Below are 13,694 nucleotides of genomic sequence, written 5' to 3'. Positions count from 1 at the left end.
CACTTCAACTTGTCAGAAACGGCACTGAGTCACAGCTCTGCCTGTTTCCTCCCAGCCTGACTGGTCATGGACTCATCTAGAAAATGGTGGTCTGGTTAAAAATGGTGGTCTAGGGCAGCGTGAAGACTCCGTCTACAGCATCGTAGGTGTGCAGGCATGGGGCAATGCTGTGAACAAGGCCGGGGTGAGCATTCCCCGCCACGCTCCAGACTCAGAACTGCCCACAATTTACCTGACCTTCACCTTCAGTTTTGAAAAGAACCAACACTTAAGGTCAAAGCAGCGAAAGAAAACGTCCTGTGTCAGAAGAAGGGATCCATTGTCAAGGCTAAGTGAAATGGACTGCAACAGAGCCAGGCAGTCCCTGAAGGCCTGCACCCCTTAAATATATTTAATACATGTGAGCAATGACTTACTGACTTGCCTGTAGGTAGGGAATTAAAAGCCAAGGAAGAAGAGGAAAAAGTAATCTAGATAAATGACTTTATTCCCTGAGGTGACATCCAGTCAGAGCATATCCTTAGTGCTGTGCAAGTTTTAACAGAATTGTGAATAGTGAACAGAGGGATACATGACTTATATGCTGCTAAACTACATGCCTCTTAGCTTATGCTCAGCCTCTCCTAGGAAGATCTAAGGACAGTTCACTCAGCTGCACTAAATCCATTTGATGTGAAAAGAGAGTGTGTGCGGGGAGGGGGAGGACTCCGAAGGGCGCTGAAATGTCAGCCGCGGAGGATTAGGGCTGCATGCTACACCCTCTCATTTTTAGCATGCACATACTGTCGAGCACAAGCTTGACGGCTGGCTTGCAGGCATAGATGATGGGTGCGGGGGAGGGTTAAGAGCTACATATTTCTACCCTCTGCAATTATTTTCTTTAAAGTGCTGAAAGTGGAAAATAAAGAGAAGAGCAGCTGAACAGCCTGACAGATTTATCTTCTTCGGGGAAAGAGCACATACACCTGCACAGGCACCTTCTTCTTTTAAAAAAAAAAAAAAATCCTACGTGATTGCTATCTGCAATCTTAACATGCTGGGTGTAGGGAAGAAATTTCATGAAAGGTACGTTAATGCAATCCCTCCAGTTGCCAGATGCTCTTCTCTGAAGTGCAGCTCTAAACAGCCTATAGGCACTGTGGTTTTTAAAGATCTCTCTTCAGACCAAGACCTGGTGATTTCTTTGTTCAGAAAATTTCTTCTCACCGTAGCTCTTTCTCAATTAAACTGATTCGAAGACTCCTACCACGCAGCTAAAGTAGGAGTCTGCAGAGAAGCGGGAACCTCTAAGACTGCTCTATTCACCCCAGTCCTTCCTGGCCCAGAAACATTCTTACTTGTAATGACATTTCTATCAGCATCAGCAGCTTCTTAATACCAATCCAGACAGTCTTCCCTTTGACATTCTGTGCAATAGTGCTGCGTTCCTTGTCTTTGAAGCTACCCAGGAGCTGGTGGGGGGGGAGAGGAAAAAAAAAAAAGAAAAAATATCAACAACAGGAGACTGTCAACAGGAATAATGCTGCCTAACTCAGGAAAAAGGCAATGAGAAGTTAGAAAGCGTTTTCTAGCTGAGAGGAAAATTTGTTGCAATATACCTTGACAAGGCAAAACACTTGGATTCTTTTATTCCGTAATGGTTCTTTTCATAACATCTCTAATTGAACAGTTTGTGATTCTCTTTTATGATGCATTCTAGGTTTTCTCCACATGAGAGTCTAGAAGGAGCACGGCTCAAGCCACAGTAAGTTTTCAAAACTGCTGCAAGAGCATCTGTGTCTTTCAGGCTTTGGTGATATTATCGTAGTGACAATTTTGCAAGTTTGCACAAAAGACCTGCCTGTTAGGTTTATTTTAAACAGCCTTCAGTATTCACTGGAGTTTCCACTGTGGCACAGAATAAGAAGCCATTAAGGGCACAAATTTATAAAGAACCTATAATCTCTTCAGCACCAAACACCCCCATTTGACGTTGTTCCAATTCATGAGAGCTTGGCACCCTCCGGGCACGTTCAGTTTAAGTGTCCCAATTATACTCATTACCCACTTCCAAGCCCTCAGAATCTTTCAATCCACTCTACAAACTTTTTCACTAGACCTACCATTCTCTCATTTTGCCTTAATTTATTGTACAAAAAAGTAACCCAGAGAAGCCTTAGCACTGTTACGTTATGACATAATGTTAAGTGGGACAGTGTTCCCAAATGCCGAGCTACTGCAAAATCACTCACTTCCAGCACATTTTGAGCTTGTTTGTCATCCTCGAACTTTTTCTCACCTCCAAAGCCTCCATCAGCTGCTCCCCTGTTGCAATGTTGGGCACATGAATCGTAGTGCTGAAAGCATTCAGCATTTCCATTTCCTGCAGGACATCTTTGCGGCTGGTGGTTCCAATGATTAGAAGCTTGCGACCCTGTCCACACAATGGAATAAGTGTCAAGAAAGGACAAAACAAGAGAGGAACCAGCCTTGGCAAGTTTCAGCTAGCTACAAATGAAAAAATGGAAAATGGCCATGTAAAAATACCACTTAAAATAAAATTACTAGGATTAAAACTGTCAGTAATTGAGGTAGTCAATAGCAACCATACAAGACTGGGATCACGTTCCAGAAGTCAGAGTAATGCCACCAACAGGGTCCAAAAATTATGGCCCACAGAAGATCCACCCATACTCACAGCTTTCCTGCCTTACTTTTCCTTCTAAATTCATAGTTATAAATAGCTGAATCCTCATTAAATTTAAAAGCATGAGCAAACCCTCGCTCCCAAAAGCTGAATTACAGATGACTTCTCAGGGGAACAGCCTGTCTTTAGAAATCCTGTGGGTACAGTGAATTCTCTGTCACTGTACAGACAGTTCCAATGGTTTTACAGCTCACGCTTTAAGAGCGGAGGTTGCCGTAAGTTCGTAAGATTCCCATTGCCAGTGTGGTTGTACAGAAGGACAGTACCGCGTCCGGTAGCCTCTGAGTTCAGACCGAGAGCGCACACATCAATTCCAAGCTGGCCTGAGCAATAAGTGTTTATAAATAAAAGAGCAATGAATGCAAAACATCAACTGCCAATAAAAATCAACTTTTGTGAGTTCATCTTGCAAACACCATTTCAATGCTATTTGAATGTTACCATGCAGCGTTCAGACACTGATAAATGCTGGCTGACAGAAGGAGCTGTTGGGATTATCAGCTGTGACCAGTCCCTTTTCCAGTTCAGTACAGAAGGAGCCCATGGGCTGGGGAGAGGCCCGGCCAGCCAAGTATCCCCCCCATGTGCTCTACAGAGGGTTAGCTGATGCTCAGAGACAAAGACTAAAGTTCTATATTTCAACTTCATGACACAAAACTCTGTGCATCATTATAAAAAACACCAAAACAAGCACAAACCTAAAAACTATCCCCACAGAGCGGCCAGAATTAATTTCGTAAGTGTTTTGCATTCCTTTGACAAAGGAGGAAAACCTATTTAAACTAAATACATCTTTGATGAAGATGATGCATCTTCGCAGCATTCATTTATTTTTCCCTGCGTGCCATTGCATTCACAGGCTTTTTGTGCTTGAACAGATTACGCTCCCGCTTTGGGGGACGGACAATGAGAAAGCACCAGAACTCGTAACGAACTCAAGTGCTCACTTCAAGTTTGTTTTTAGCCCGAGACAGCACAAGGAAGTAATGCCTGGCAGGTTGAAACCAGAGCATGCCCAGGTCACGAGCTTCACACAAAGGCTTTGTCAGGGAAACACTGTGCTAACCCTTCTGTGTATTAATCACTGTCTGCATCTCAGGAGGCACCGCGCTCACCAGCTCAGCCACCTCTTCCGAGGGGGAAATCCTCAGAAACCTACTGGGCAATTTAACGGGGAAAAGCAGCCAATTCCTGAACTGACAACAGAAATGCCAGGTTTAAAACTGCGGTGGGAGTAGGGAATGCTTTATTTCTAGACAAAACTGCCTGCTGGTGGCACACAGCAAACAGGAAAAGGTCTGCATGTCTAAAAATGTCTGTAGGTAGCCTTGAGAAGGGCATTCAATGTCCACAGAACGCATAAATCCAGCTGTTCTGCAGGCTGCTGCTTCCGCTCTGTTCTGTATGTCCACGGCTTTACAACTGCACATTATTTCCTTCCTTTTTGATGGTCATTGTGTAGCAAGGCAAGGAAAATATTTTATCATTTTACAAGTTTGAGCCAAATTTGAGCAATTCGGTAAGATCTTGCATGCAAAGATGAAAAAACAAGGCACTCAGTGGAGAGTAAGTGAATGGCATTTGATCGTCACTCCTGCCAGGAACTCAGAAAGCCCCATCAGGTGCTCATTTTCAGCTGAAGAACTTAACAGACCAAGAAAAAGAGATGACGCTCAGCAACAGTAAAGCTTTTTGCCTACAGGAAGACAAAATTTCAGCGGTCTTCATCTTTGGAACGGGTTGGTAAAGCAGACTTTCAACACAGGCTTGGAAGCTGTGCGAAATGAGTCCCCCAAGGACACTGGCACCGTCACCTGCTCGTGACCCACACAAGTGTGGTACAAACACCTCTGATATTTGCTCTGAAGTTACCACCCAAGGACAAGGTTAAAAGGTGCCTTCAACTTGCTCAGATATACCTGGGACAACAGCACACGTGACAGCAGAACCGATGAATGCTTAAAGCCTGCAGAACACAGACAGGGATTATCAGCAGATTTGACGGAGAAAATTTCATCTCGATTCTCATTCACTCTGCTTTCATGGATGCTCTGTATTTCCTCAACACACAGTGAGTTTGTGTTCAATTCATAAATAACGCTGATATATCTGATATCATATATGCTATAACTCAGTAAAAAGCATAAGTCCTATGAGGAGAATTTCTACTACTTTATCCAAAAAATCATAACAAGTCATATGCATGCTATTAGGCACCTTCAGTTTTCTCGTTTTGCAGGTAAGGTACTAGGATACAATGGAAGCCAAAGACAGAGTCTTGAACAGAACCCAGACCTCCAGCACATGCACCAACCCCCTCCTGCAACCGCAAATCCGTGCTGTGCTATACCACCAAGACCAATCTGCTTCACAAGCTATAGCAATTCTTTTAAAAAGATTTTTATTACTGTATGTAACTCTCAAAATCCAGAATACCTTGGGTAAGGGATTGTGTTAATAACACTTTCCCATGAACTATGAGCATTTTATGGGGGGAAACCACCCAACTGCAGCCAGCAAGGCAGTATCTGTCCCCAAATTATAGCTAACAGCACGTGCACAGTGCCTGGCACAGCAGATAAGGCATCAATCAAGGAAGTAACAACTTGCCAGAACCTTCCCTGAAGGATGCTGCCCGAACTACTTCTACACTGATGAAATCCATGCTTGATTATAATAAAAATGGAGTCTAGTTTGGGGTTTCATCAGAGACTAAAAGGTCTCACCAGGAAAGGATGTAAGCAGCACAGAAATGTAGTTAGTGAGGTGAGTTTTACCTCCTGTAACTTCACGTGTCCACGTATGATCTCATTCTCTGCACTTCCTTCTTACTTGATGGAGCCCAGATGACATGTACCCTCCTCCCAGAAAAGCTGCCTACGCTCTGCACTCATACAGCAAACTATTTTCTAAACAACTAGTTCAGCTGTAGAAAACCAAACTGCTGACAGCCACATTTAGTCAGATGAATCCCAAACTTGCTGTAAATCAGGCCAGCGGACAGTTACTACACACAAGAATGACTCTAAATGACTTATTACCATTTAGCAAAGCCACTGGAGTTGGTCATTGTGGCAAGTTCTGTGAAAACACCAGCTCAGTGCTAACCCTTACTCAAAATGCAAATACTCAGACGTTTTTAGAATGGGAAAAGCGTAAAACAAAAGTCATCATTCTACCATATGAATCCAGGGCGCTCCTTAAGACACTATGCAATCCTAACCATTTCAAATATAATTTCAAATACATCACTGAGATGGCGGAGGATAGCAACGGGGATGGTCAGAAATATGGAATAACTTCCCTCAATAGACTCTTGGTAAATTGACGGGGGATAAACAGAGAGGTCTATGAAGTCATTGATGGTGTAGAGGAGATGAGGGGGAAAACCGCTGTTTCTCAAACTAAAAAGCTAGGGAGCACTACACAAAATTATCAAACATCAGTTTTAAACCGAACAAAAAGGATGTTTGCTTTCACCATACAGTTGAGTTGAACTCAAGCAAGCACGACACTAAGAACAGCAAAATCTTGACATGGTTCAAAAGCAACAGGACAAGTTAACAGAGGTCAGATCCATCAGCAGTGTTTGGATCTCTCTGTTAGGATCCATGCTCAGGGCCCTGAACCACTGACGACCGAATGGTTGAAAACTCCTCAGAACAGATGGTTACTCTGCAAACCAGTGCTTAAATTTTTTTTTTAACAGCTCCACCCAAAACCCACTGATTTTTTCCCTGCTTTCTTCAAAAGAATCTATGCGCTTCAACTTGCTACCTTTAAACTTTTCCAACCAGGTACCGTAAAACAAGCATAATCTCTGCTGTATCAATTACTAAGAGAAAATTACGTGTCAGGAGTCCCTTGTACTTTTCAAAGTTCCAGGCAACTTGCTCAGCAAACAAATGGAAAACCTACAAGTCCGAAATGTTTTGCCCCAGGCATTACCACAAAAGCATGAAAAGCCATCAAGCCACATTGAAAAAGCTGCCCTCACCCAACTACTCTGCAGTGACAACTCACCGCAGGATACCACGGGATTTACTGCTGCTGTTGTGAGATGTGCTGCTGAAGTGTCCCCACCTTTCAGAAATACCCACATTTTTGATCCTGAATTTCTACAGCAGCCATTGCAAAGGCAACGTGCCATGTGTTCAGCCCATGCAAGATCAGGATTCAAGCTGAACTTCCGAAAATCAGGCATAAGAAGAGAGTAACTACCAAGTGAGGAGGAATTTGGCTTTTCAACAGCTTAAGATCACTTGGTCAGACTAACAACCAGGGCAGTCCTAGGCCTAGTTCTTCCATCAGCTGAGATTAGATACAGGCACGTCACTAAAGTCTGGATTCATCCTGCCCATTTTTAGGCAATTAAAGTACCCCAATTCAGAGCACAAGATCCATCTAGGCTACCCGGTAGAGAGGTGCATGTCTTGCCCCGATGCCTTCTAGAAGCGGCATAAGCCCAGATTTCACCTCTCTACTACAGCAATTTTATCTGAATAAAGGATGCAATCATGGAGAGAACTCTGGGACTCAGAGATCAAGAGGAAGTAGTTTTAACGACGACATTTTCAAGCATTATGAGACTGATTCTTCTAGCACAGTATTCACTTCCTAATGGGCACCACATTACTGCATTGACTACCGGAGACAAACTAGAACATAAAAGAATTAAATAGACTCTGCTACAAGCAAACAGAGTCTCAACACATCAGTGGAGTCTCAAATTACAGAATTTCAGCAACTCCAACCAGCCCTAGGCAAGGGGAGTCGAGCTATGCCAAAACCAAGTATTGGTGGCTACTGAGGTGCCTCTCTCGGTCACCCACCCAACTCAACTTCGGACCCTTGGATATTTTTATGGGTGTGTTTTGGGGTATCAACAATTCTTCACACGTAATGGGAGAAAACACAATTCCCCAGGCTTACAAGTATAAAGGTAACGTCACTGTTGATTGGAGTTGCTTCCAATTCACACCAAGTGACATGGAATCAGGAATGCATCTGGGATTATATCAAACAAGGAGATTATTCCCCTCTTTCCCCTGTCAACTTTCATAAATTGGCAAAAGCCTCCAGTGTTCTGGAGAGGAAAGGGGCTGGGGGCCTCTGGGAGCAGTGGAAGGGCATCCACAAGAGTGGTCGAGAGCATCTCGCTAAGCCAGACATTTCATAACACTGCACAAATTGTACGTCCAGCTTAGCGTGGGGATGCTGCAATGGTCTTTCACCCTTTGAGCCAATTGTTAGCTTTTCACAGGAACCAGCAGGGAAGCACATGTGAAACCTCTGTGGGGCTGGTGAGTGTCTCCATGCCTTGTGTGACTCTGCATGTAGATGAAGCAGCTTCGGCTTTCGGAGCTGCTGCTGCTTAGTTCTCAGAGAAGTCCTTTTCTCCCGCTTGGCTCCCTGCTGCGACAGTCCTTTTCAGTCTTTCTATCCCCCCCCCACTCTCTTCTCCTGCACAACACAGGGAAACTTGATTGAAATAAAGACCCAAGAGAACATGGTTTATTTTTCTTCGCTTCAATCCATTTTAGAAAAGCTTTTTAGTTGGTTTTAAAAAAAGATGCTAAACAAAATGCAGTGTTTTTCAGTCTTCTTGAACTAGTAGTAATAGATACCACTATTTAAGCATTGCTGAGTGGAACCAGCAAGCGTGAGCTGTGACTGGGAATTTAAAGCAAACTCAGAGATGTTTCTAGTTTCTTTAAAGGCTAACGTGTTTACTCTCAAAACTTCTGCAAAGTACAAACAAGCCAGAAAACCCAGAAAACCAGAAGCTTCAAGTATTTGCCCTTCCCACACCACATTAAAATAATACAGCCTCAGCAGGAAGAGGGGAGTCTGGGAGGCAGCTTTCATAAACCAATTCAGAGACACATACCTCAATGCATAATTAATAAGATTTCATCCCAGAAATGCTCCTCTTACACATGCAGCCCACAGTAATTGTAGGAAGCTGCTTGCACATTAAGCGTACTCTCTGCAAGTGATGTGACAACACCGTGTGAATACAGAATCTGGGCCACAAAGATGGGAGCCGCAGAGCTGTGCTGCTGAAACACGCCCTCTGCTTCCCACTCCCTCCTTCCTTGCGGTTCCAACTGCTTTGCTGATCCTGTTTCTAAGATTTGAAAATCAACTCTATATTCCAGGCCCCTCTAACAAGTGAAATGGTGAAGAGCCTGATAGCAACGGAGAACAAGTATTGTCTCTCCAGCATCTTGCCAACCATTTCTCTCAGCACAGGGATATGCCTGGCTTGTCCCAGGACACTCCATTTTTACAGGGGATGAACCTAAACCATGATCCCAATCCCACAGAAATTCGTGTTGGAGCAGGTTAGTACCACCGATGCCACTCATGCACATTTAAAGCCTGTATCTGCATCTCAAATTACAACAAAACCCCTGAAACCAGCCATTGCTTCCAAATAAATTGCTCCCCATGGGACTAGTCATCTCAGAGGGAACTTGGAAGCGTGTTGATTAACCAGCAATATTGCCTCCCTCGTGGGTTTCTCACTTGAGCTTGAAAACCCCAAGAGTCTCCATGCCCAAATTCAATCCTTTTCACAGTAAACATTCACAGCAGAAAAGGCCTTTTCCTGTGTGACTCTACCTCTTACACACTGTTGTGGGTTGTTTTTTTTTTTAATGAAAAAAATCCCCACATGCCATGACTATCACAGGGAGCTCACAAGAAACAAACAAGCTAAGAAAAACCTTATTATCAGAACCACCAAACTAGGTCAGCCCAAAGGGTCCATCTACCCTAAAGCTGTCCTCATTTCCCCAGTAGCCAATAGTGGACACTAAGAAAAGAAAGAAAAAAACACCCTCACATCATCAATCAAACAGTGACATTTCCTCAGAAAACTCTCTCTACCCTCCAACAATTTATGGCTTAAGTCACCGTAATATTGGCTGTCAACCCAAAGTCTTCCAGCCTCAAGGGCATTTCAAACATTGCAAAGTACAAATCTCTAGCAACATGCATAAACTTGGCAAATATCTGAGAGCTTCAAGCTCTGCATCCTGCTTTCAGAGAGACTTGGGTGCCAACAAAAGTGCATCTAAGCAGCAAAATACATTCAGAGGATGCAATGATAAAATGGACAATTTAATATTTTAAGTTCCTTCGACACCTGAACCAAATCAGGTTCTGTTTTCCCCTATTGATTTATGGGAACAATCATTTCCTTGTACCGTGGAAATACCCAGCAGCAGGTCAATGAGTGCATGAGATTATGACGATCGGAAATGGTTGTTGCACACAGGCAGCCTTTCTGTTCCAACGTATGTGATAACAGAATCCAAGTTGTACGTTAGAGGCTTCACAAGGCATTGAAAGCTCACTGGGAAAAATTCTTTGTTCTCCCAGGCTGACAGTCACAAGGGGAACCTCAGGGCCTGTGCCATTACAATTTAGTTCAAAGTTCTATATTTGAAAGGCCTTTTCACCAAACTCTCTAATGAAAACAATACTCACGCATATGTTACTGTTTCCAGGATATTAAAAATGACAAAAAAATGGAGTTCACCCAGGCTGTGCTTCTCTGCTTTTTCCTGACACCAGCTTTCAAGGTTTTCCTCTATGTTATTTATTCATGTAGATACCTTCACACACATAGAATTCTAGTGAAAGACATGAAAAATGGCAAATGGAAGAAGAGTCCCTGTCTGTCTCATTGAGTACAAGCTTCAGAAACGTTATCACTTGTGAGGTTCTTAAATCTCATCAAGCCAGGAAGTGCAAACAGACAGGACCAGCATGAGATGTAAGACCTTAAGCTTTCTTCACCCATTGTAATTAACACCTGATAATGTCAAGTGAAGAACAAATTAAAACCCTGACATCCTCAATCATACATTACTTAGAAATTGATTCCTAAGTAAGGCAGGAGCACGTGGTTGAGCCAGGGATTGATTTGGACTAAACAGTTCCTCGGTTAATCAGAAAGCAGACAGCTTGCATGTTTAAGTTTTACATGTTGAAGGTTAAACTTGTTTCCTTAGCCAATATTTCTAGGGCTAACTGCAGAGGATTCAGCCTTAAGTAATTAGATAATTAAAGCTGAATCCTTTGTGGTTATCCTAGAAATGTCTAACTGAATGAACAGCAGCAGGCTAGGATTAACTTGGCTGAATGGGAGACAATAGTACTAATACCACTGCAGCACTGCAGCTATCAGCAGGACACAAAGCCCTCCACCGTCAAAATTATTATAGGAATAGGGCATCTTGTCCCTCAATTACTCTCTTACCTGAGGGGGGGCCTTCTTTAGCAGTACAAGAAGGGCTTGCAACACCAGATTAGAGAACCGTGGTCCAATCGGGACATAATCTGAAATGAAAAATGCATTTTCATGCCCAATAAGTAGATGCACATTTAAGCCACTTCACTGCATCAAAAACAGTTTAAGGCTCCCAAAGTAAATGGTTCCAGATCATCTCCAGTTTGCAATATCTCAGTAGTGCGAACATTTCAATATTTCTGCAGAGCAGACAACACAGCGCTTTCTCCCTGTCCCAGCTCACCTAAAAGTCTCTCAATGTCATCCACAACCACACAGCTGAGTTGAGACTTGTACGCATCATCAAAGATCTGAAAAACAGCAAAATGACTCACTGTTAAACCTCAGCAGCAAAACTACAATAGTCATGATAGGGCCTGTTAATATGTTTTTAGCTAAACACAGCAGTATTTAGAGGAATGAAGAGAATGAAAAAGGTAAGTACCAAGAGAGTAAACTCTACCTGCATTTAATGAAACACTCACATCTCAAAGAATTCAGAGCTTGGTTTTGATCATTTGCCCCAAACACATAAAAGCCAGCTCCCTGCATTTATTTGTAAGCAATGGACAAAATAGAGCACCATTCCTCTGGTTTTCTGGGGCTGGGGCAATACTGATAACGTCACGATACACACACAGATCCCCCACACTCCTAATGCAGTTATGAAACTTTCCTACCCAGCCTGGATTGGTTACTTTTCGTAACAGCTTACTGCAGGGAGAACAGACCTACTCAGGTATGGATCGAGCCTCCACACCACCCTTTATGGAGCAGCAAACCAGTGCCTGCAAACCTTTGGATTTAAACAAGAGGTAGCGCTAAGGATGTCAGTGGCAGGCCTACCTCCAGCATATGCTGGTTCAAGTGAAGTCCAAAAGGCTCCCTCTTGAATCTAAGTTACAGACTAGGCTGCCAGCTACGAGCATATTGCTCCTCTTAGAAACTGCGATCCTGCAACAGACTGATGTTAGAGCAACACTTCCCTTAAGTGCTTCATTCAGTATCACTCAGCTAGAAGAATAAGTGCTGGCTTGCTTCAGTAAACGAAATCTCCTTCTCTCCACCTGACTACTTGAAGTTATTTAATATGTTCAACTTGTTTGCATTCCCCCTGCTCCATAAGTTGTTAAAACTCTTGTTTAACTAAACATTACCTCCTCAAAACTGTTCCTAGTCTCATTCAGGCAGGACCTATTCTTTCCAAGTGCACAACCCTGAGCCCTTCCTGCCTTCACCTCTGCAGACAGAGCTCCAGACTTGCTCAACACAGAGCAGGTGTTTTGTTCCACTGTTAGTCATGATTACATGTCAGACCCAATTGGGACCGAGGCTTTAAGTTTTCCCTGCGTCACTTAGTGTCAGTACCATAAAAACATTCATTTAACTTTATTTATAAATATACGCACAGGAATTTAGGACCTACAGAGAGCAGAAAACACAGTCATGAGGGTAATTAACTTCTCCACCCACTAGAGAAGGTAGAATTGGATTGTAATCAAGCAAGAGACGCATAAGCACCTTCTTCATAGCTTGGCACTTGGCCGTTTCAGAAAATCCGATCATCTTATCAGGAGAACAGATCTTGATAAAGGGGAAGTTGGATTCTTCTGCTATTTTTGCTGCTAAAGCAGTCTTCCCGCTGTGGGGGGGACCTGAAACAAACAACAAACATCATGAAAAAACAAGGGAGAAAACAGCCCTGGGGAGGCTCAGCGCGGATGAGATCTGAAGCAGGTTTATAGCCTCATTCAGAGGTATCTGCATCTTGAAATGGCCTTTCCTTCTACCTGCAGAAGGAACACACTAACTCCTAGTGCAACCCAGTCCTCCAGATGAAGGAAATTAAAGCAACTACTTGAGCACGTGTAGACTGATGTGCCATGAAACCAACACAAAAGAGGACGTTACACATTTTGTAGGACTATCCTCCGCACCAAAGTTAGCATGCGTTTGTATTTTGGAGAAGCTTCTTGAACTGTGTTTATGCCCCTTCCAAATATGACTTCTGCAGGTACTGCAGGTGGCAAACAAGTCAGCAGCATGAATGCCAGGTAAATATTGACAAAGACAATTTGTTATTTGCCTGAATTCACACCAGAATAATTCAGACAGAGACCAAAGACACATCTTCATCTATACACCCAATACAAATCGATCTGGAGTGCGAGAAGGTATTGCACACAAGCAGTGTGTTGGCCACAGAATTATTCAGGGGATCTATTCTAGGTTTATTTTAAAGCTACGGACCGCTAAGCAAAGTGGTAATCCACATGGTTTGACTTCAGGAAAAGAAAGAGGGAAGCGCTAAATAACAAATTCTACTCCAAAAATCTGTAACCTAGATATTGGAACTAGTTTCCTAGACTCTTCATAGTCAATAACAGTCTAGGTAGAAGGCAATCTACCTCTTGTCTAACAGCAGACACCTAATGTGGCCAGATGAACTGTTGTTTGAGCTCAGCTAATTACACTGATGAGCTCTCAAATTACTTCAAAGATAATTTAGACAACTAACTCAGCTAGAGATGTCCGCACTCTAGAACATCCCCATCTAGGTTATTAACTGGGTACACTCACTTCGTTGTTCTAAGAACATGATTTCTCTCACGCTGAGGAGGCAGTTAATATCTAAAGCAATTTCACCCAAGCAAACGGAAAGAGACCAATTCTATGTTTCCTCCCATGTGTTTCTTTTACGTACAG

General features: G+C 43.1%; 1 protein-coding gene across 2 annotated transcripts in view; it reads right to left on the bottom strand.

Annotated features, from left to right (window-relative positions):
• NSF (N-ethylmaleimide sensitive factor, vesicle fusing ATPase) overlaps positions 1–13,694 on the bottom strand; it is an 82,167-nt gene that overhangs the window by 8,820 nt on the left and 59,653 nt on the right. For both annotated transcript variants that reach the window (XM_064472952.1, XM_064472951.1), the window contains exons 15-19: positions 12,510–12,643; positions 11,233–11,299; positions 10,959–11,038; positions 2,279–2,413; positions 1,338–1,451 (exon numbers count right to left, since the gene is read on the bottom strand). In XM_064472952.1, coding sequence (XP_064329022.1) covers positions 1,338–1,451; positions 2,279–2,413; positions 10,959–11,038; positions 11,233–11,299; positions 12,510–12,643 — 530 coding nt within the window. The remainder of the gene's footprint in view (positions 1–1,337; positions 1,452–2,278; positions 2,414–10,958; positions 11,039–11,232; positions 11,300–12,509; positions 12,644–13,694) is intronic.

The sequence above is a fragment of the Phalacrocorax carbo genome, chromosome 25 (assembly GCF_963921805.1).
Source record: "Phalacrocorax carbo chromosome 25, bPhaCar2.1, whole genome shotgun sequence".
Lineage (NCBI taxonomy): Eukaryota > Metazoa > Chordata > Aves > Suliformes > Phalacrocoracidae > Phalacrocorax > Phalacrocorax carbo.
The sequence above is the reverse complement of the archived record's forward strand: the minus strand, read 5'-3'. Positions and strand labels throughout refer to the sequence as shown.